Genomic DNA, 24,174 nt, shown 5'->3' on the forward strand with positions numbered 1-24,174 from the left:
AGCACTAACATTGCAAACGCTAGGAATATTTTGTCAATATGCCTCTTGTTTTACATGCTGGCCATTGTACCCCACGCTGACAGGCGATTCTTTTTGCACTTTCCCAGGTGACAAGTGTCTTAGTTAGGGTTTCTATTGCTGTGATGAAATACCATGACCAATAGCCAGTTGTGGAGGAAAGGGTTTATTTGGCTTATGGTTCCATGTTTTAACTCATCACTGAAGGACCAGGACAGGAATTCAAACAGGGAAGGAACCTGGAGGCGGGAGCTGATATGGAGGCCATGGAGGGGTGCTGCTTACTAGCTTGCTCATTATGACTTGCTCAGCCTACTTTCTTATAGAACCCAGGACCACCAACCAGCCCAGGGTTCGTGTCACACACAGTGGGCTGGGCCCCCCTCAGCAGTCACTAATTAAGAAAATGCCTTAGAGCTGGATTTTATGGAGGCATGTTCTCAGTTGAAGTTCCCTCCTTTCAGATAACTCTATAAGGAGCTTCATAAAGGCCTCAGCACACGGCTCTTACTGCTCTCACTAAGAGATGTTTCCTTGTTTCTGTCCTTACACCTTGACACAACAGGCAGCAGTATACCAACACAGGTCTTTACCGTAATGTTTTCTTCATATGCTTTATAAATATAAAAATCAAGTCACTCACTCCATCCCCAAGATTACGACAGGTACTAGAGCCCATGCCTACTTACCTCTGGAATTGTGATCGCTTCTAACATGGTCTTCTCGCTAACCACCTGTGGGACATTGATGAGCTGCATGCTTTGCAAATAGTGATGATGTTGCCTCTTCCAGTCCAGGCTGTCGTACATCAAACAGGCAATGTTTTCAAAGATCTCGGTGCCCAGTGCAAGCTAGGAGCGAGAGAACCAGTGAGAATTAATTGCTGTCATGCTATCAGAATAGATAGAATATGTGTAACTTTCCAGAAAAGTCTATTTCTCTTTTTTCAGGAAATCAAATCCCCAGATCCCCAAACACCAAGTTCTGGTGCTGGTGAGGGAGTTTCCATACATAAATTCTTCATGCCCTTCATGTTCACCACAGAGTTTCTGATGCTGGCCAATACCGCAATGTTTAATGTTTTAGTGCAGTGAAAGGCAACCTTTTCCATTAGCATCTACAGTATGCTTCGTGTGTGCAGTGTTTTAAATCCTAAAACCTTTCAGATGATTTTGATACCTTTAGCTGAAGACAAGCAGGAGAGCAGTTGATGATTCCTTCAAGAACCGAGATGAGCACAGTGGATTCCCTCGCTTGGATTTGTGTATTGTCTGAGCTACGAAGGAGCATATCTGTGATCAAGATTTCTCTTTTTTCCTCCCCTATTTCCTTTTACTGAGCTGGTTTTCTTGTGGTACTATCAGCAGGAAAGCTTGAAGAAATCCAAATTACTGCTTCTACTGTATCTGCAGTTTTTATGAGCTGCCAAGTCAGTTATAGATCTGCTATGGTTATTACTTAAGCTTTCATTTCCTGGAGCAGGAAAATTCTAGGATGGCTGTGTCTGTCTGTTCGGGAGCAGAGAAGCACTAAGTAGGCCCATCCTACATCTGAGTTGAGGAGCTAAGAAGGAATGGAAAGCCTCTGTGGGGCCAGTGACTCATAGGCTGGCAGACATCCAGGGAAATGCTTAGCTCTGTCCATCATAGCACACCTGACCATGGACTTCACACATTTACATCATTGTCAGTTAAACTTCAACAGGTATCCTGTGCCTATCCATATGTTGGCATGGAAAGACAGTTTCCATTTTTATTCCTAAAGGCAATGCAGTAAAGCTCCTGCCCAATGATCTATTAGCACAACCTATGTAATTCATTTTCAAATTCATCAGCAAATGATATGCCAAAGGCTGGCAAATTATTTCAGCAGTCAGAGTATATCTTGAGATGTTCAGGTGTCTTACATGAGTTCTTCACTTATTTTGATTTGTAGTTACTTGATGTAAAGCTTTCATTACCTTATCTCACCAGAAGTACAGGCTGCTTGTTTGAGCCAGAGAATGCAAATGCCTTCCTCTGCGCAGGGAGGAAGAAAGACTCACGCACTGGTAGCTTCTAAAGCAGATATGAAGTCATTAACAACTCACAGGTAAGAATGCACCACCATGGAACTGGCCTGCTTTTACATGAAGCAGCCTTATTACTTTTAAGCTCAATAAGTGATCCTGAGTTTATAAAATAAACTTTGACATTCAATATTAAACCTAAACGGTCCTTTTTTTTCCTGGAAATCAATTTTATTGCTAAGTCATCTTGGGGGTAGACCTTTACTCAAAGGACTTGGGGATCTTTCACTCAAAGAGAGAGGTCTAAGCTGTGCTTACTGCAGTTGGGTATCAACCAAAGCCCGGGCATGGAGAAGATGCTCAACAATTACCTACAAAAGGACTGGCAGAAAGTTAGAAGGACTAGCGGGGCAACACAGCCTATGGTTCTCTGGAAGAGACGAATGTTTTCAAGGTCCAGTTAGACACACTGAACATCAATCTAGTTCTGAATTTAGGAATGTTCTACTGTAACTAGCATTTCAAGTAACACTTTTTCAACATAAAATAGTTTTTTTGAAGTTAAATTATCATGTAAAGTTTCTACTCGATATTTGGTAAAATATTCAATATGGCCACTTCCCTTTCTTTAAAGTGGAATAAACTTGGCATCAAGCTAGCATGGTTTCATGATGACTGGAAGTGATGCGGGGCTCTCCTTATTTGGTATGCAGCATACAGAGCTCCTGAATAGCACCTCTGTGCCAGAGCCACTGCCCAGCAGCCATGTGAAGAAAGTGGGGCAAAGAAAAGATCTGCCATGTTCTCACCCTGGGCTACCCAGAAACCACCCAGACCTTCATCTCAAGTTGATCCTGGTTTAATGACATCTCTACAAAACCCTTCCCTGTCTCTCTGCTGCTAATAGACACACAACAATCAAGTTGGCATACTTTTGTTTTTAACATGGTGAATCCTGTAGACCCAAGCAATAATGTCAATTCTTTGCTTTACAAAAAAAAGTTACTCAAAATTCTCCCAAACTCTTAGCAAAACAGAAAAATCACTGTATAAGCCTCACTACATTTTTATTAACAAAATAAATAAGTAAAATGGAATGATCTATGTTTCCTAATGAACAGGGAGCTGTGGACACAGGTTTAGGAAGCAGGATGCTGTGTCTTTGGGAGCTGTGATCATAACGTGGTGTTCACCTTTACAGCCTGATGAAGCAACGGTGTGTATTTGGGACATAGGACCATCCACCTTCTACCAGCACGGTCCTGAAGGTTAAAGAAGTTCTATGGGAAAGCACAGTCATTCGTGAAGGAAAAAAGGTGCTTGTTTTGAGGATGTGTTAGCATCTTCCTGGGAATTATGCTCCAGGAATTTTAGGATGGGATTCCCTCAGCCATCGTGAACAAATATATGACAAAATATTTGCTTCATCAGGCTGTAAAGGTAAGCACCACACTATGATCACAGCTTCAGAAGACTCAGCATCACCCAGAGCTTCCTGTTGATTAGGAAACCTAGGAAAATACAAGTAAATTCTATCTCTCTTTCTCCCTCTCCCTCTCCCTCTCCCTCTCCCTCTCCCTCTCCCTTTCCCTCTCCCTCTCCCTCTCCCTCCCCCCCCCCTCTCTCTCTCTCATGTGTGTGTGTGTGTGTGTGTGTGTTCATATGCACACATGTGCTTAAGCATGTGGAGAGGCCACAGGTTGATACTGGGTGTCAGGTGCTTTTCAGCTTGGTTTTGTTTTTTTTTTTATTTTGTTTTGTTTTATGGTAATCAATAATATGTTTATTAATTGCTTTCTAATATAAAGTCCTTACAGCACTTAATTGGTTAAGGAGAATATACATTAGGTCTGGTAAGCCTTAGATTAAGTTAAAATTTAAAATTGAGGTTTTACCATATATAATAAAGCTGAGGAAAATAAAAACAAAAGGCATTTAATTACAGTCACATAAAATCTTGTTCTGGCCATTTTTTTGTGTGTGAATACTTACTTGTACAGATGTATACTGCAGGTGCATAGTGTGCAAAAACCATGGTACATTTAAAAATAGTTTTAATAGGTCAGCTGCTGCTTGAGTTGAAGAATCTCCTTTAGTACCTGTCTCTTTGGAAAGTATTGTCCCTAAATCATTGCTCTGTAGGTACAAGCATAAACAAGTACACAGAGATGCCGTCAAGAAGAAGAAAATGATGTTTGCTATAGATGCTTCAAGAATTTTCCAGGTTCTCCTTCCAAGGAAGTAGTTACGGTAAATGACTACTTACAAAATGCTGATTTATTTATGACAAAGCAGCAATGCTGTCTCTAGCTCATACCCCTCTTCTGCCATAACTGCTCTCTAATCCCACAAATAAAATACAGTTGTTTCTTTCTCTTTGCCTCCTCTGTTTCTTGGCATTCTTATATCTATCCATATAATAAATATTTATTTGTAGAGCAGTGGTTCTCAACCTTCCTAATGTTGTAATCATTTAGCACAGTTCTTCATGTTGTGGTGACCCCAGACATAAAATTATTCCATTGCTACTTTATAACTGTAAGTTTGCTACTATTATGAATTATAATGGAAATATCTGATATGTAGGTTATCTGATATGTGGCATCCGTGAAAAGGTTGTTTGACACCCCTCCAAAGGAGTCAGGACCTACAGGTTGAAAATGTGCTGTTATCAATGCTAAAGATACAGCAAGAACTTCTGATCCCAAATCTTTGATACCTCAGACTTGGGATGGGGTCTCCCACTGGAGTTCACTGAATGGCTTCTTGGGCTGCCCAGTGACCTTCAGGGTTCTGCCTACCACTGACCCTCCAGTGCCAGGATTGCAGGTGTGTACTGACACTTCCAGTTTTTATGTAGGTGCTAGGGATCCAAATTTGGGTCCTCATGCTTGTGCAAGAATGACTTTAGAGACTGAGGAATCTCACCAGACCCAAATTCTTGGAAGGGTGTGTAGCCATATCTTGATTTAAATGAGAGGAAAAAATGTTCCTCTAAGTTGTAAATGTATAGATATGTACACAAGGAGGAAAAAATACCACCTACTTGAAAAATAGTAGAAAAGTTGGCTTTGATAAGGGGATTTAGAATTCCAAGGAAAAAGATTTACACAAATATCACTATAATAAGAAGGGACATTCCTTGTCCTTCATCATTGGAAAGAATAGTATCTCTGGAATACGAAACTGTGCTGACTCAATCTCAAAAGCACCAGTAACAGGCAGATCCCTTTCTGCATCAGGTGTAGAAAGGAGGAAGGATAAAGGCAAGTCGGAAATATGAGGAAATTTCAGGGCTCGTCCTTTGGCCCTGGACAACCACTGCTTTTCCTAGGGGAAGACGGCTTGACCCAGTTCCCGCATTCCTCAGTTGCCTGCAGCTTGCTGAAGGACTGATGCTGAGGGCTTTTTCCTTGCCTGGTTCTGTATGTTCACTGGTGGTGTCCTTGTTCATCTCACATTTGGGCAGTCATGTTAGTAAGACTTCACGGGTACAGCTTCTGATCTTACTGAGAGACACAATTTCATGGTAAACGCCCTGACCCTTTGACTCCTCCAGTCTTTTCTCCCCTCTTCCATGATGTTCCCTGATCCCCGGGTGCAGAAGGGCTTTGTACATGTCTCCATTGGCACTGGGCTCAACAACTTTGCATTTTGGTTGTGGTTTCCTGTCATGGTCTCAGTCTCCTCTTAATGCTTTCACTTCCTTTGGCATGTGCCATCATCTCATGCCAATAGATCAGGGTTTCACTGCAGGATTGCCTTTTGGCTCAGAATCAGTGCCTTCTGTCTTCTTAGCTTTTTCTCTGTCTGCTTTCTTCCCTCCCTTTCCTACCCCTCCCCTCCCTTCCTCTCCTCTTCTTTCCTTTCCTTTCCTTTCCTTTCCTTTCCTTTCCTTTCCTTTCCTCTCCTCTCCTCTCCTCTCCCCTCCCCTCCCCTCCCCTCCCCTCCCCTCCCCTCCCCTGACCTCCCCTCCCATGACCTCCCCTCCCATGACCTCCCCTCCGCTCCCCCATCTCCCTCTCCCTCTCCCTCTCCCTCCCCTCCCATGCCCTCCCCTCCCCTCCTCTCCCTCCCCTTCCCTTCCCTCCTCTCCTTTCCTTTCCATATTCTTTATTCCTTTTTTATCCCTCTTTCTCCTTTCATTTTTCTGTTCTCTTGTCCTCAGTTCTCTCCCCTCCCCATCCTCCCCTCCTCCTCCCCTCTCTCCCCTCCTCCCCCCTTCCTCTCTTTAGCTCTAAGTAGTCTCTTTATAAGTGTACCCTCTCCATCCAGCTTTGTTCAGATCCTTTCAGAAGAACCCTCAGAGGCTGGAGTCTCCCCACGAGCTCTGCTGAGAGTTCAGCTCTCTTGATGCTTGCAAGGAATTAACATGTAATACAATAAAACATAAAGTTTGCCACCATCATAGTCATAACATATTCACGTTTTAATTATTACTTAGATCATTACTAAAGCACGAACCAGAGCCAATTATAATTTAATAAAATAATCAGTATCTGCTACATCTTATCATCATTAGTCCACAGACTAAAAGGTACAGAATCAGGTTATGATACAACAGTGACCCTTGTCACAATCATTGTCCCAAAGATGAGAGAGCCCAACAAAAGCCATTGTTACCAGGGGCTACTGAACAGCTGTGGAATGAGTGGCTGTGAATGAACCACCCACTCATGCTGACCAATGAACTCACCATCAGCTCATTGTCTGTCCAGTCAGAAGGAAAATACTTTGCCTTGGCCGTGTACTCGAGTCGCGCAACATCAAAGAGATTTGTTTCAGGTTTCTCATTATTCAGGATTGGTTCCAAGTACTTCCAGAAAACCTCAAGTTCCTTAATGGCATTTTCTCTCTTCAATTTTTCAGCTTCTATATCTAATAATAGCAAAATGTTTTAATATAAAATCAAGGTATTGAATTTCTCCCCCACTTTGCTTGATGTAGTGAGTCACATGTATGATGAGATGTCTGTAAAGTATTAGCAAAGTGTAAATACAGAAATGGAATTTTGAGAACTTTTTGAAGTGGGAAGACACAACCATAAAATCAAAATGGGTTGCCATATGAGATCATCAGAGTCCATCTCATAGTATAGGCCCAGAGAGATTGTGATAAGGTCACATATTTTTGGGAGCTGAGGATGCTCAAGTACCATTGCCCTGATTTTGCAGAGAACCAGATTTCCCACAGATCATGCCTTCACCATGTTTATACTTGCTGCATAAACATTAAAATCTGAAGTAGATCCACTTCTCACAGGTCTACAGTCAGAGTAGATCAGAGTAATTTATGCTCTAGTTAGCTTTTGGTCATATTACAGCAGGTACACTTTTATGGATAGTTGCCCCCCTGACTGTCAACTGATAGGGTTCCATAAAGTTAGACTGAAAATTTACCTAAAATATTTATGTTTTCATAAGTGAGTAGTTACACTAACCAAGTCAGTGAAAGTTAAATACTTTTATAATAAAAACTTTAAGAAGAAAGAAATGGAAGAGGATATCAGAAGATTAAAAAATATCTTGCATGTTTAGGGATTGGTAGGATTAATGTAGCTAAAATGGCCATCCTATCAAAACAATCTGCATATTCATCTCAATACCCATCAAAATTCTAACACAGTTATTTACAGACATTGAAAAAGCAATTCTCAACTTCATATGGAAACACAAAAATTTCAGGGTAACTAAAATTATCCTGAATAACAACAACAACAACAACAACAACAACAACAGAAGCATTACTATTCAGTTTTGTTACAGAGTTTTAAAAACCAAAAGAGAAAGTTTTGACATAAAAATAGACATGCAGATTAATGGAATCTAATCAAAGCCATAGACATAAATTCCCACACCTATGGAAATTTGATTTTTGACAGAGGAGCCAGAAATACACAGTGGAGCAAGAGACAGCATCTTTAATAAGTGATGCTAGTCAAACTGAACAGCTACATGTAGAAGACTGTAAATTGACTCATACTCATAATCCTACAAAAACAAAATCAACAAAACCAGAAAACAAAACCCCAGCTCCAAATGCAATCAATCTGAGGCCAGACACACCAAATCTTACAGAAGAGAAAGTGGACATACTCTTGAACTCATCAGCACAGGAAAGCCTTTATGAAAAAGACATCAGCAGCACAAGTACTACAAACAGTTAATACATGGCTTCCTGAAACTGAAAACCTTCTGTGTGGAAAGGGTGCTATCATTCAAAAAATGACAACCTACAGAATGAAATGAGATCTTTACTAATTATATATTTGATAAAGTGTTAATATCTAAAATACACAAAAATGGAAAAAACAAAAATAAAAGCAAGCAAGCAAATAAGAAACTTTGAACATTAAGAAGACAAATAACACAATTTCAAAATGGTCTACAGAACTAAGCAGAAAGTTCTTAAGAGAATAAATACAAATGGGTGAGAAACACTGAAAAAATGCTCAGCATTCTTATGCTCTAGGGGAATGCTTTGAGATTCCATCTTGTACCAGTCAGAATGGCCAAGATCAATTTTAAAAAAAAATAGCACATGCTGATATGGATGCAGGAAAAAAGTAACACTTTTTTTTATTGCTGTGTATTTTGTGGGTGTTTTGTTTTCTTTTAAAAGAGTAAAAAAAATAATTTGGAGATGGAGAGGTAGGGAAGACTAGGGGAGGGGAACCCACAAAATATATTTATATGAAAGTAGTTTTTCAATTAAAAATATACTTCCTTGGAATGTTGGGGAAACTGTAGTTAGATGTATTTAGAACTCTTAGCATTGAGCTTAAATCCCAAATTATGCACCCAGTAAACGGTAATTATTAATATTATTATCAAATGTAGTGATTTCTAACTTTAGAGAAAAATAGAAGGAAATTGATATTTGAATGTAAGTTAAAAGGTTTGGTGAAAATATTGATGATAACATAAAAATTAACACATATAGTAAGAATAACTTGGCTCCTGGAATCACAGATTGGCATTGATTCTCAGTGCTATTACCTGAAAGGCACAGTAGTACAATTCCTGGAAATAAAGACCCCAATTGGAGCTGGGGCTTCATGTCATTAATTTTCCAATTTAAGCCTGGAAGATACAATGATTTCTGACTTTTATCACAATGAGTTAATAATATGTGTAGAATTACTAACATGTAAAACCCAACTGGACAGGTAACTCAGCAGTTGAGAGCACTCGGCGTTGTTCCAGAAGACTCGAGTTCAGTTCCTGGCACCCATGTCAGGTGATTTACAGACACTTGTAACTCCAGCTCCAAATGGTCCAACACCATTTTCTGTTCACCATGAACACACACACACACACACACACACACACACACACACACACACATACACACACAGAGAGAGAGAGAGAGAGAGAGAGAGAGAGAGAGAGAGAGAGAGAGAGAGAGAGAGAGAGAGAGAGAGAGAGAGAGAGAGAGAGAGAGAGAGAGAGAGAGATCCAACTGTGTGATCTTGTTTGGGCTGTGTGGTGACTATGTCATTTGAAAGAAAAGAGTCTTAACAAATATTCATCTAGCCCAGGCTTTGGCTAAACACTGCAGGTCAAAAGTTCCTGAAAAATAAAGTTGTGTAACCACACTTGCTCTCAGCTGAAAGACTTAGAAGCAATAGCTGAGTAATCAAGTCTTCTGACCTGTAGTTTATGTTTTCTGTGACTGCACAGGGATACAAGCAGAGTATGATTTTAATTTGCCAAATTTATGGCTCTTGGATGATATAAGCAGAATAAATAGCAAATCAGTCTTGAAAGGATTGAATAAAGTGCATGTTTTATAACCATGTTTCAGACAGCAGATTCATTTGTTCTTGAGGGGCAGGGACAATATTGATGGACTCTGTGAGCTCTAGGGCCAACCACGTACCTTCTGGCTGAAGGGTAGCTTCCTGCTGCTGCCTCACTGCTGCCAGGTGTGTCTGCAGAGGTTCATAATTCTCTGAAGATATTTTAATCACACTGGTGATAGGAATGCCAAGCTCAGTCATAATGGCCAATAGCTGAGGATTGTTGAAGCCCACAACAATAATGTAATGTTGGGCTCCGTCGTCTGGCTCATCATCTGTTGGAAATACCATAAAGAAGGTCAGCTATCATTGTTAGGTAGAACAGGTTGTCCCCAGGCAAATCAATGGTGATAATCAATTATGCATGGGTTCATAATCTCTCTGGCTTGCCAAGACCCAGGCAGTTGGCTGGAACACAGGCCTGTTGACTGTTTTTCATTATTGTTCTTCCAGTAAAAAGACTGTGACCATTTTACAAAATATTAAATCATGTTTGCAAATGAGACATAGACATATTAGGAGGGCCAACACACATGGGGGTCTGTGGCCATGGAAAATGGTGCCTCGGCATTTGTCAGAGTTTAACCTGTAACTAGTTTCCTTTGATTCTAATCTCATTTGAGCAACATCTGGCTTGACTCCTGAGTTACAAGTAGCTGCAGCTTTCTGGTACTTTATAAGTAGAGGTGTTTACAGGATAAGGAAATACTGTGGGTGTGCTCTGTAGCATAGCACTGAACAGATTCATGTCAGGGTGGCGAGAACACTGTGTACCAGTAGTGAGCCAGCTATACTGCATTCTGTGCACTAACAGTGAGCCAGCTATACTGCATTCCATTTTAAAACATACATAGTATATGCATTCAAAGGTAGTTCTCTCCTCTCTTTTACCTGGTAATACTCCTTATGAATATTAAAACACGAGGCTCTCTTAGACTACTGTGTTCTGGGTGTGAGAGTAATTGTCCTGCTTTAGAGCTGACCATAGAAGACACATAAGAGCTTTGCATTGCATAGTGCAGCTTAGTAAGGCCATACAGCAGATGCTCACACTTTAATTCCATGTAGTTATTTCTCCCCAATCATGAAAATGATCAGCATTAGTAATGACGATGGGGAGCATAGAATCATAGTTTCTGGGTATATTGTCTTTATAGTAGAAGTACATGAGGGGGATCAACTGATAAAAGATGCAAAGAAAAAAAGCCAGTCACTCTTACTTAATTTAAACACAGTGACAATCAAAACTGATTAAAGGAATCAAGAATTAAGTCTACTGTCTACCAATAACAAACAAATAGAACAAAGATAGTAACAAGTAGTTCTGTCTGAACTCAGAGAAAACCAGCAATGAATCACTAGTAACTCCCAAAGATGGCTCATTTTTGGGCCAGCTATTTAAGACAGAACAAAGTTCTATTTGGTCTGTTGAAGACAGAATGATTGTGGGAAAAGTTTGAGAAAAGAAACTGTGCTCTTGCATGGCCTGGACCGAGGCCCCTCTTTCCCGCCCGGCTGCCTTGTCTGGCTGCAGTGGGAGAGGATGAGCCTAACCCTGCAGAGACTTGATGTGCCAGGATAGGGGGGTACCTAGGGGAGCCCTACTCTATCAGAGGAGAAGGGGAGGAGGTGGGGAGGATCTTTGTGGGGTGGCCATGGAAGGGGAACTGCATTGGGAATTTAAATAACTAACTAACTAACTAACTAACTAAATAAAATGCTGGATAGATTAAAAAGAAGCTGTGCTCTGCATATACCTCTCAAATAATTAAATTTGATTTCTCACATGTACCAACTTTTATTCCACTAACTTGTGTGTGTGCATGTGTGTGTGTGTTTGCCCCTGTGTATGTACATGCATGTGTACACATGTACATACACAGTCATGCCTATGTGTACCATAATACGCCTGAGGGGGTCAGGGGACAACTTGTGGCAGTTGGTTCTCTCCTTCCATCATGAGAAGTCTGGGGATGGCGGGCAAGCCTTAGAGTGAGCAGCTGTACTCAGGAGCCATCTTGCTGGATCACTTCCACTTTGCCTAGAATTACACCTGCCTTTCCATTTCAGTCTCATCAAGACAGTAATAAAAAAAATTGCTAACGCCATACATGGATTGCAAACAAAAAATATTTTTCAATCTGAGTGTCACAGAGCGTAAGTTATTTTTGGCTTTATAATAAAAAGACTAGGAATGATAGAGTGTAATTAGAGAGGTGACTCTTAAAGCCGTCTTCTAGTCTATACAGCAAGAGGGGGAAAACACCATGTGGAGCTACACACTTACCAATATAGGATTTGGTTTCGTCGTCTTCTCCTCTCCGTTTTAGCTGTGTGGTCTTCCTCACTGTTACAGTGGCCTCAGGCTGGTCCTTGCTCTTTCCCTTCCCAGCCTTGGCATTGGTGGCCTTCTTCTCCTTTGGAGATTTCCCTTTTCCTTTGTCTTTTTCTGATTTTGTTCTTTCTTCTACCAGCTGAAATGAGAAAGCACATTCTTACCCTCCAAGTCATCTTATGACCAAGCAAAGATTTCCCCTAAGTGAGGCAACTTAATTCTCTAATTCACTTCATCAAACCAATCCTTTATTTTACTGCATTTCCATTATTATTCATTGTTGGAGTCGGGCCAGTGGAGATTCCAGATTGAACTGAAGTTGTGGTGGGCACATCTGTGAGGGTTTGTGGCTGTGCTGGCTAGTCTTATGTCAGCTTGACACAAACTAGAGTTATCTGAAGGGAAGGAACCTCAATTGATGAAAGGTCTCTATAGGATCTGGCTGTAAGGCATCTTATTAATTAGCAAATTGAAGGTGGAGAGCCAAGCCCATGGTGTGTGGTGCCATCTCTGGGTTGATGGTCCTGGCTTCTACAAGAAAGCAGGCTGAGCAGGCGAGGCAGGGGAAACGAGCTTTGCATCACCCTGCCTCCAGAGTCCTGCCCTATTTGAGTTCCTGTCCTGATGTCCTCTAATGATGAACAGTGCTGTGGAAGTATGTGAGCTGAATCAACCCTTTCCTCTTCAACTTCACTTTTGGTCATGGTTGGTGTTTTGTTGCAGTAATAGAAACCCTAATAAGACAGGAGCAAGGTGAAATCTCAGGGTTGTTTTGATTTGCATTTCCCTAATGACTAATGAAGTTGAGCATTTTAAAAGATGCTTCTCAGCCATTTGAAGTTCTTCCAGTGAAAACCTTGAGATTTCACCTTACACCAGTCAGAATGGCTAAGATTAAAAATTGAGGAGACAGCAGGTGTTGGCGAGGATGTGGAGAAAGAGGAACACTCCTCCATTGTTGGTGGGGTTGCAAATTGGTACAACCACTCTGGAAATCAGTCTGGCGGTTCCTCAGAAAACTGGGCACATCACTTCCGAGGATCCTGCTATACCACTCCTGGTCATATACCCAGAGGATTCCCCAGCATGTAATAAGGGCACATGCTCCACTATGTTCATAGCAGTCCTATTTATAATAGTCAGAAGCTGGAAAGAGTCCAGGTATCCCTCAACAGAAGAATGGATGCAAAAAATGTGGTATATCTACACAATGGAGTACTATTCAGCCATTAGAAACAATGAATTCATGAAATTCTTAGGCAAATGGATGGAGCTGGAGAACATCATACTAAGAGGTGACCCAGTCTCAAAAGATCAGTCATGGTATGCGCTCACTTATAAGTGGATATTAGCCTGGAAAACTGGAATACCCAAAACATAATCCACACATCAAATGAGGTATGAGAAGAATGGAGGAATGGCCTCTGGTTCTGAAAAGACTCAGTGTAGCAGTATAGGGCAAAACCAGAACAGGGAAGTGGGAAGGGGTAGATGGGAGAACAGGGGGAGGGAAGGGGGCTTATGTGACTTTCAGGGAGTGGGGGGGGGCAAAAAGGGGAAATCATTTTGAAATGTAAATAAAAAGTACATCGAATAAAAAAAAAGAATGATGTAAAAAAAAAAAGGTAAATCAAGGAGAAAAAAAAAAAAAAAAAAAAAAAAAAAAGACAGGAGCAGTGAGGGGCAGGCATGAGGGTGGGTGGGAGGGTACCAGGAGGTTGTTAAATGAATAGCCTTCTGGAAGAGATTCATCTGAAGGAGTCTCTCAAACTTTTCAGTTGTGTGTTTGTACTGAAGTGGGGTAGGGCAGAGTCAGAGGAAGAATCAGAATACCTTGTGTTGGGAGCTTGGGTTGGTCTTTTAGCCCAAATTTGGAGTGCACATGTCTTTGTGTGAAAAGTAAAACAAAACAAACCAGGAGGACAATGAATAGGCTTTCTGATATCTACTTGACTATGTTTTCCATGTTGGCCATTTTTAAAGGTTAAGAGGTCTTTTGAGATCTTAACACTAAAACCATTCTCATTATTACAATTCTGTAAAAGCTTATAGCCCTGACTAGTGGCTGATATCTGATACCCAGAAAGAGGGAATGCATAGAGGGTGACAGTCTTCACAAGTTGCTCGAGGGCATGCTTATTTCCCATGTCTTTGGAAGATCCAGTATTTACCCTACCGTTTCACAATGTCCCCCAAACTTTGCCTACTATTTCCTAGTGTAACTGTGTCTGTGTTTAGAGATTGGAAGTATTTATTTGCACTGAAATGATAGTGGAGTACTGGTCCTATGATGATGATTCTACAGAAGATAGATACAATATGTAGATCTTATTTTTTCATATGTAATAATACTTGAAGACAAAAATAATTAAAATACTGTATAATTATTTTTGGCTTTGACATCCACTTCTTTTTTTTTTATTCGATATAATTTATTTACATTTCAAATGATTTCCCCTTTTCTAGCCCCCCCACTCCCCGAAAGTCCCGTAAGCCCCCTTCTCTTCCCCTGTCCTCCCATCCACCCCTTCCCACTTCCCCGTTCTGGTTTTGCTGAATACTGTTTCACTGAGTCTTTCCAGAACCAGGGGCCACTCCTCCTTTCTTCTTGTACCTCATTTGATGTGTGGATTATGTTTTGGGTATTCCAGTTTTCTGGGTTAATATCCACTTATTAGTGAGTGCATACCATGATTCACCTTTTGAGTCTGGGTTACCTCACTGAGTATGATATTCTCTAGCTCCATCCATTTGCCTAAGAATTTCATGAATTCATTGTTTCTAATGGCTGAATAGTACTCCATTGTGTAGATATACCACATTTTTTGCATCCACTCTTCTGTTGAGGGATACCTGGGTTCTTTCCAGCATCTGGCAATTATAAATAGGGCTGACATCCACTTCTTAAGGTCATGAAAACCAATGTGAAAACCTCTAAGATATTATAGACAGGGTAAGTTGAAGATAGGAAGCGTTGGTACTCAGCTAACAGGCTGCAGAGTAGAGGGGAGAGAAGTTAGTACTCTACATGATGTTTTTGCTGCTAAGGGCTCTGAAGGACTCAGGCAAACTTTGACTTTCATGGATGGCCCCAGTGGTGCCAAAGGATTCCCTACCTAGCGTGAGGGCTCCAAGGCTGGCAATACTGCCACTCCCACCCTCACTCCTCCGCAGCCATAGGAAACAAACACCCAGGAAGGCTCCTGCTCCTGCTGATAGCACTGGGCAGAAACTGTGAAAGTACGCCAGTGCTTGCAGAAAATGAAGAGAAAAATCAGTGTGGTTGAGGCATATGTAAGTGGTGAGACAACATGCTGGAAGAGGTGGAAGCAGTAACAGTAATAAAGGTATCTGTAGCAGCCACCTCTGTCATAGCCACCACCTCTGCCACGGCGGCCACCTCTGCCACGGCGGCCACCTCTGCCACGACGGCCACCTCGGCCACAGCGATCATCTCCACCACAGTAGTCACCTCCACCACAGCGGCCACCTCCACCATAGCGGCCACCTCCACCACAGCAGCCACCTCCACCACAGCGGCCACCTCCACCACAGCAGTCACCTCTACCACAGCAGCCACCTCCACCACAGCAGCCACCTCCACCACAGCGGCCACCTCCACCACAGCGGCCACCTCCGCCACAGCAGCCGCCTCCACTACAGCAGCCACCTCCGCCACAGCGGCCACCTCCACCACATCAGCAGTTATCTCCACCACAGCAGCAGCAGTGGCCACACACAGCAGTCACCTCCACCACAGCAGCCACCTCCACCACAGCGGCCACCTCCGCCACAGCGGCCACCTCCACCACAGCAGCCGCCTCCACTACAGCAGCAGCAGTGGCCACACACAGCAGGCCACCTCCACCACAGTAGCCACTTCCGCCACAGCAGCCACCTCCACCATGGCAGCCATCTCTGCTGCAACAGCAGCAGCAGCAGCGGCCACCTCTACCACGACAGCCACCCACCTCCACCACAGCGGCCACCTCCGCCACGGTGGTGGCAGCAAGAGCAGCAGCAGCAGCAGCAGTCACAGCATACACCGTTGGGATAGAAGTGAAAATTCAAGAAGCCAGTCCCATGCCAGGTAGACAAGGGCAGTTAAAAGGAAAAGAGCACACTGCCAAAGTCAAGCTCACCAGACTTCTACGTCTTCCTTATTCTATCCCTGATGGTGATGATGATGATGATGATGATGATGACGATGATGATGATGATGAACTAAGCTTAATGAGAAAATGTCAGCAATCACAGAAGCCGTGAAAATCTGTGAGTGAGCATCTGTATAGTCACTTGCCTGCTCAGTGGACATTTCTATGAGTAGAGGGGCAGAGCAACAGAGCCTGGGAGCGTCATGAACTGTTTTGGATGTGACACAGGCCTGGCACAAGGATGTGAATGGGCCCAGCACTTCTCCCTGCACTAGATGTGAGTTGGTGCCTCAAACAGGGCCAGGCATTACCTCTTAGAGTTCAGAGAGAAAGATAAGTAAACAGACAAACAAAAACAGAATTACAAATTGTAATGAATGCAGAGACAGAAACATAACTGTGTGTGTGTGTGTGTGTGTGTGTGTGTGTGTGTATGTGTGTGTGTGTGTTGAAGTCAGCAGGGGATATCAGCAGGCAAAAATTGGGAATTTCCAATAAGGTTAGGTAATGCCAGGGTCATCTCAGACAGTCAAAGAGCAAGTGTACTGAGGAAGTGTGGCAGGACTCAGAACCAGCATGGGGGGTCCTCTGAATGCCTTGAGTTGTCTTTGTTTGCTCAGATACAGACATGAAGAGGGTAGGGTGAGGTCACTGAATCCAAGATCATGATGGGAAGAGAGAAAAGAGAGGAACTTAGACTTTCTATAGCACGGGACGACAGGTCTGTACCACGGAATAGAAGGCGGGGAGCAGAGATGTCTATGCATGGAGACTGGAAGCCACCATGGACCAGCACTTACAATGGAGGTGAGAAACTTCAGGGGTGGATGCGGGTCCTATTAGGTCATTTTTAAGAGGGAAGGTTAGGGAGCATCGAGGTTAGAGACTAGGAGACCTTAAGACTTTAGTGGTATTAGGCCAGGATAGAACCACAGGAGCAAATGTGGGATGGAAGAAATGACTCTTAGATAATCAAGAAGCCATTGGGTGCAGGAAATGACCATCAGATAATCAAGAATCCAGTATGAAGACCCCTGTTCACAATGAGAAAAATAAGAAAAGAATCACATTGACAAAGGGAAAATAAACCCAGAGAAGCCAAGCATGTTAGAGCCTGTTCAAGTGTCCAGGGCAGTGACAGACCGATGGGAGGGTCTGGAAGACCGGGCAGGTACCTGTGGTCAGGCTGCTGCATCAGGCACCAGGGCTGCAAAGCATTACACACACCTCTCTGTTTTATATTTGAAGTTCTCTCTATAACTTTGTTTTTCTACATGGAGAAAACTTTAAGCCAATAAGTCTGCCCTGAAATACTGAAAGTAATATTCTCAACCATAAATTAGCAAAGGGCTATTTTAATCATGGCTGTCATTATTAATATTTAGGATATTTCTTTTTTTAAAGATTTATTTATTATTATATGTAAGTACACTGTAGCTATCTTCAGGCACACCAGAAGAGGGCGTTTGATCTCATTACAGATGGTTCTGAGCCACCATGTGGTTGCTGGGATTTGAACTCAGGACCTTCAGAAGAGCAGTCGGTGCTCTTACCCACTGAGCCATCTCTCCAGCCCAGGATATTTCTATTTACTAAGATCATGTTTTATAGCAGACACTGCACCTTGTAGTCCTTGCAGGTACAATGGGGAGAACATTAGCTTCACTTTATAAGCTTGGAGGGAGTGAGCAGCAATTTATTAACCAAGTTATTGAACGGGAATGCCGGGTCAGAAGGCTGTGTCTCTGCAAAGAGTCCTTGGAGCATAGCCAAGGACTCCAGCTAGCCTGTGGGATCTCCCAGGGCTCATCAGGGCCTCTGAAAACTCAGCTTTGGGTGATGGCCCATGTACCAATGTGAAACTCCTGTGCATGTCTTCAGTAGGCATTAGCCTTACCACAGTAAAGTCGCAACTTTTCCTTCATCTGTCTTCCAGAAGCCTTTATGACTGAAATTTAAAATAAGGTCTTGGGGTAATTTATTTGAAATGAGATGAGAAAGTGATTTTAGGTTAAGTAATTTTAAAAAGTAACTTTTATTGACATATGTACTCATTCAAATAGTTCCACAGTCTACATATGTTTGCAGAGCACAGTGGAAAATTCCTAAGTGATTTTCCTCCATAGAGTTTATCAGTTCAGGAGCTCCTGAGCATTGTTTCCTATGATTTTTCTTGGGGTCTTAGAGAGAAATGGGTTGATCATAACCCCAAGTTCAAAATCAGTGACAAATTCTGGCACAAAAAATGTGATTTCAGACACCATGCTTCTAATCTGATCTCACAAAGCAAGATGGGTAATTTCTATTAAGAGACACAGTTTGTCTGAGGACGTTGAGCTGTGGAAGAGGATATGCTGGTTTGACTTGTGGTTCTAAGCGTATCTTACTGTTCTGAGGCTCCAGTAGGAGCCAGCTTCTGCTTCTCTCCCAATGTCCTCTCTCCTTCTACCCCTGTCTGCACTTCCTCTGCTCAGTCTTCCTGGAGGCTCTAGCTGTGCTCCCGACTTCCCACTGTCTTTTTCTCCACTCAACAAGGCCACACTAGGAAGCTGGGGAAAAAATCTTTGGACTCATTTCTTTTAGTATAAGTGAATGATCACCATCGGCCTTCTTCACATTCACAAATGTGTTTTTGTTCCAGCTTTGTCAGCCTTTTTATACTACTGTACTAGACAAATAGTTATCATCACTGATAAATTGAAAGATGAGGAAGTTACACAAGTTTCCATAATCTTAGCACCTAGAAAGATGAGGGAAGATTGCTTCTTTGTTTCCACTTCTTTGCATCATTTTTACATGGCTGTCTCTGGCCTTCTCTCTCCATTTAACAATAATGATTGGTAGAACTTCAAGAAAGATAGCTATGAAAGAACCTCTGGGTGTAGCAAGGCTTCTCCAGTGCCAGGAAACTGTATAGCAGTGAGCAGGAACAGACACAAGCCCTTGGTCAGAATGGGATCCAGGTCTGGCAGAGATGGTTGTTGGTAGATTTCTGACCAGGTCCCTTGCTCCCTTCTACCTTCTCATAGCTGACCTCAGAGTGGGTTTATCCACTCCTCTCCCACCTTTAGACTGTCTCTCACTCCTCCCACCATCCACACTGAGGCTGAACCAGGGCCATATCCTCAAGCTTTTTTGTTCTGAACAACGAATGGCATCTAGGATCCTAGAATTGTTCCTTGGTTTGAAATGGATCCTTCTGTTTCTACTAAGCTCTAATCACAGAAGTTCAAACCTTACCTTTCATTTTCCCCTCATTTTATGTAGCCCTCTCTAACCTACAGGTATCTGTACAATTTAGGGGTAAATGTTGCGGATTGGTTCAAATACTTTGATTTAATCTGGAAGCTGTGTGTACAAATGCTGAATGCCTTGTCTCCAATTGGTTTTTGATCAATCAATAAATATGCCAGAAGCTTATGTCTAGGCAAAGGAGACAGATTTAGATTTGTGTGGGCTAGGAACTGGGAAAAAGGAGATGTTGAATCACCATGACTCGGGAGAAGGATGGGATGTAGGAACCGCAGGAGAGAAAGCCAATCAGGCATGTGAGAATTTAGGTGAGTAGCCACTGGCCACTTCCCTGATTGGGCCTGGGGTAGTGTCTTAGTTAGGGTTTTACTGCTGTGTACAGACACCATGACCAATGCAAGTTCTATAAAAGACAATATTTAATTGGGGCTGGCTCACAGGCTCAGTGGTTCAGTCCATTGTCATCAAGGCAGAAGCATGGCAGCATCCAGGCAGATACGGTGCAGGAGGAGCTGAGAGTTCTACATCTTCATCTGAAGGCTGCTAATAGAAGACTGACTTCCAGGCAACTAGGGTAAGGGTCTTAAGCCCACACCCACAGTGACACACCCATTCCAACAAGGCCACACCTCCTAAAAGGGTCACTCCCTGGGCCAATCATATATGAACTATCACATTCTACTCCCTGGCCCTCATAGGCTTGTGCAAACATGAGTCTATGGGGGCCATACCTAAACATAGCATAATGCAAAATACATTTAGTCCAACTTCAAAAGTCCCAGTAGTCTATAGTAGTCTCAAAAGTGTTAAAAGTCCAAAGTTCAAGGTCTCTCTTGAGAGTCATCCAATCACTTAACTGTAATCCCCCAAGCAAAACAGGAAACCAGCTGGCCAAAGTCCAAACTCTGCATCTCAATGTCTGATGGCAAAGCAGTCTTCAGATCTTCAACTCCTTTTTCTTCTCTGTTGACTGCAACAGGGTTCTTTCTCCTGGGCTGGATATACTCCCTGTTAGCAGCTTTCCTTGGCGGCAGGCACCCTGTGGCTCTGGCATCTTTAACATCTTGGGGTACCCAAGACAACTTCAGCTTCATAGCTTCTTGTTCCAGTGTCTGAGATCCACACATGATCTCTGTGCATCTCCAAAGAGCTGATGTCACTTCTCCAGCTCTGCCCTCTGTAGGACTCTAAGTTCAGGTTGATCCATTCCACTGCTACTGCTGTTCTTGGTGGTCATCCCATGATACTGGTATCTCCAATATGCTAGGGTCTTCCACTGCAGCTATGCTTCACCAAAGCCTCTCATAGACTCTCTTCATAGTACCAAACCTCAACTCCTTTGCGTGACCCCTTCAGTCCTGGGCTGTTAACTACAACTGAGACTGCACTTTCACCAATGGCCTTCCATGGCCTCTCATAGTGCCACACCTTAGCTGTTCTTCACGATGCCTTCATTTTAAAACCAGTATCACCTGGATGATTCTTACACATTACCAAGTACAACTGCAGCATGAGGTACATGGAAACACAGGTAGCATGGAAAGTTTTAGGAGTAGTCAGCCTTTGAGGTAGACGAGGCATTTTAATATTAACTGGTGCATGTGTGTGTGTGTGTGTGTGTGTGTGTGTGTATGTATGTGTGTATGTATGTATGTATGTATGTATATATGTATGTATTCTATTCATGAACCAGACAACTCCTGAGCAGGTACTCAGAGGCAATCTTCTGGAAGCCAAAGCAGTTTAGCTAAACTCTCTGCTACAGGCGCAAGCTGAACAAGGCAGCCTGGACAAACATTCAGAATGAATGAACCCTAAATCCCAAACTAAACTTTGCTCATATACTCTTTCTTGCTTTGAAACAGTATGAGTTCATGTTTCTACCCCATGGTCTTCTGCTCATAGCTTAAAATATTTAAGGGAGACTCTTTTTAATTCAAGATTAAATGCAGGCAGGGAGTATCCCAAAGTTGTTCTCCAGCCATATTTGGGGAGCATACATTCCCTAGCACATGAGTCAGAGGGTCGAGGGAATATACTCTTTCTAAAATAGAGTATGAATAGAAGCATCTGTGGATTTCTACTGTGGGAGAGCTGTGGGTAGGCAAAGGGACTTCTGAACCATTTAAGCTGCTTAGCAGATGTGGAGTTCTCATGCAAAGCAATACCTGAAGATAGTTACAGCAACATACTTAGTTTACTGTTATGATCTTTACTTACATCATCTTCCTAAAGACGGGAAAAATCTGTTCTGTACCAAAGCAACCCAGTTATTTGGTACTTCAAAGTGTTTCAGATAATATTTTATTTCTAAATGACATCTCGATGTTAACATTCAAACATAATTGGCATTCCTTCTCCCTTTCTCAGTAGTAAGTGGGGAGGATTTGGTGTAAAAGTCAAGTCCATGGTAGTGAATACCTGTATTTTGCATATTTTATAGCCAATGCTCTATACACCATGTATCCCTGTTGTGAATGTGGCCTACTGTAAGATTAAAGAGATGGAGGAGACAGCAGGCTCGTGGAAGTTGGAATTAACTTCTCCATTAGGTGTTTTACAAGAAACTGTTTTTCCTCTGAGCCCTGTCTATGTTAGAGTTTTTTGATCATCTTCACTTCTCCTAATTAGCAACTCACTTGCCTGGTTCCAGGGAGGGTGAGAGCCTCAGAGACTATGTATAAGGTAAGACAATATTAATCATATTTATCCTCTTGAAAAAGGATTGAGCTGTACAAAGGGAGTAAGTAATGAGAGAGGTGTTTGTGTGGGTGTATATGAAAATGCTCCAAACTCAGAATATACATGTGTAAAATAGATATGTTTTACTTTTAAAAAAGATTTGTTTACTTATTTATTTCATGTATATGAGCATGCTGTAGCTGTACCGATGCGTGTGAGCCATCATGTGGTTGCTGGGAATTTGAATTCAGGACCTCTGCTTTCTCTGGTTGGCCCCGCTCGCTTTGGCCTAAATATACTGTAGCTGTCTTTAGACACACCAGAAGAGGACGTCACATCTCTTTTATGGATGGTTGTGAGCCACTGTGTGGTTGCTGGGATTTGAACTCAGGACCTTCGGGAAAGCCGTCAGTGCTCTTAACCACTGAACCATCTCTCCAGCCTGATGTAATTTACTTTTGTGAAATCCCTTTATTGTTAATCAGCTATCATATGGTCAAATATCCAGGGTGGCACAGGGCACACACAGTGATCTCCAATGTAAGTTGATCAGGGTGATATTTTTTTACATGGAGAACTATGTCTAATGGTAACAGTTCAATTTGAAAACACAAGATTATGGGAATATTTGGGGACCCAATTAATCCAGTTATAAAACATAACTAAATACATTATTCAAAATACTGAGCACTGTGTATTGCATAATATAGTATTTATTACTCCAAATATAGAAAGTACATACATGTTCATCAATAGAATAATAAAGAAGAAAATTAGGGTAAGCAGTAGAAATTCACAGAACAAGTAATAACAATAAATATGGATGTTATAATAGCCAAATTATGATACATTTTAGCTAAAAACTGTTAAAATATTTTACCATTATAATTATATAAAGAAATGAATATATATTCCATATAACATATAGCATTATTGTTATGTATATACCATATATATTATAATATATATATACATTATAATATATATGGTATATATCAAGAGGTAGAAAAGGAAACATTCTGAACATTACTGTTATTGATAGTAACAGGATGATGGTAGTATATCATTATCTGTTATGCTTTATATATTTTTTCTATATTTTCTAATTTTTCCTCTTCACTCTTCCTCCTGTTCCTTACTGCCCTAGGTCATTTCCAGTACCTGAAGTGATCTGAAAATGCATGAAGTTGAATTAAAAACTTGCTTGTCCAGAGAGCTTTTAGAGCAGTGATTCTCAGCCTTCCTGTGGTTACTACCGTTTAACACAGTTGCTCACCTTGTGGTGTCCCCCAACCATAAAATTATTTTCATTGGTACTTCATAACTGTAAATTTGCTACTGATACAAACTGTAATGTAAATATCTGTGTTTTCTGATGGTCTTAGATGACTCCTGTTAAAGGGTCATTTGACCCCAAAGGGGTTGAGACCTACAGGTTGAAAACTGCTGTGTTAGAGTGAAGAAAAATTATGTTTAGAGTGGCTGGAGAGATGGCTCGGTGGCAAAGAGCATTTGTTGCTCTTCCAGAGGACCTGAGTTTGGTTCTGTCACTCATATTGGGCAGATTCCATGTGCTTGTATATAATTCCCGTTCCAGGAAATCATCAGTTCCCTCTTTTGGCCTCTATAGCCACCAGCAGCACATATACACATAAATTTACATGACTAAAAACATTCAGGCTTAGGAGAGTATTTGTTTCATCTGATCAAATGATATAATCTTTAGAAGCCCACACAATATTCCTAGGCATGGGAGGTAATTTGTGCAGTTCCTAGTTCAGTGAATCAAAATGTGGGAGTTTCTGCATGTGTGGCGGCAGGGAGGGGGGCAGGTCTGATATGTGCTTCCTGTAGGATCATACATGGTTCAGAGAGCCTCAGTCTCATGCAAGCTATCCTTGTTAACCATCCAAAGGGGCAGGGA

The 24,174-nt window shown here is 42.0% G+C and overlaps 1 protein-coding gene across 1 annotated transcript in view; it reads right to left on the bottom strand.

Annotated features, from left to right (window-relative positions):
• Spag17 (sperm associated antigen 17) overlaps positions 1 to 24,174 on the bottom strand; it is a 206,915-nt gene that overhangs the window by 111,089 nt on the left and 71,652 nt on the right. The window contains exons 5-8 of the mRNA XM_052178557.1: positions 12,115 to 12,301; positions 9,908 to 10,102; positions 6,723 to 6,904; positions 708 to 869 (exon numbers count right to left, since the gene is read on the bottom strand). Of these exons, the coding sequence (XP_052034517.1) occupies positions 708 to 869; positions 6,723 to 6,904; positions 9,908 to 10,102; positions 12,115 to 12,301 (726 nt within the window). The remainder of the gene's footprint in view (positions 1 to 707; positions 870 to 6,722; positions 6,905 to 9,907; positions 10,103 to 12,114; positions 12,302 to 24,174) is intronic.

The sequence above is a fragment of the Apodemus sylvaticus genome, chromosome 4 (assembly GCF_947179515.1).
Source record: "Apodemus sylvaticus chromosome 4, mApoSyl1.1, whole genome shotgun sequence".
In the NCBI taxonomy this organism is placed as follows: Eukaryota; Metazoa; Chordata; class Mammalia; order Rodentia; family Muridae; genus Apodemus; species Apodemus sylvaticus.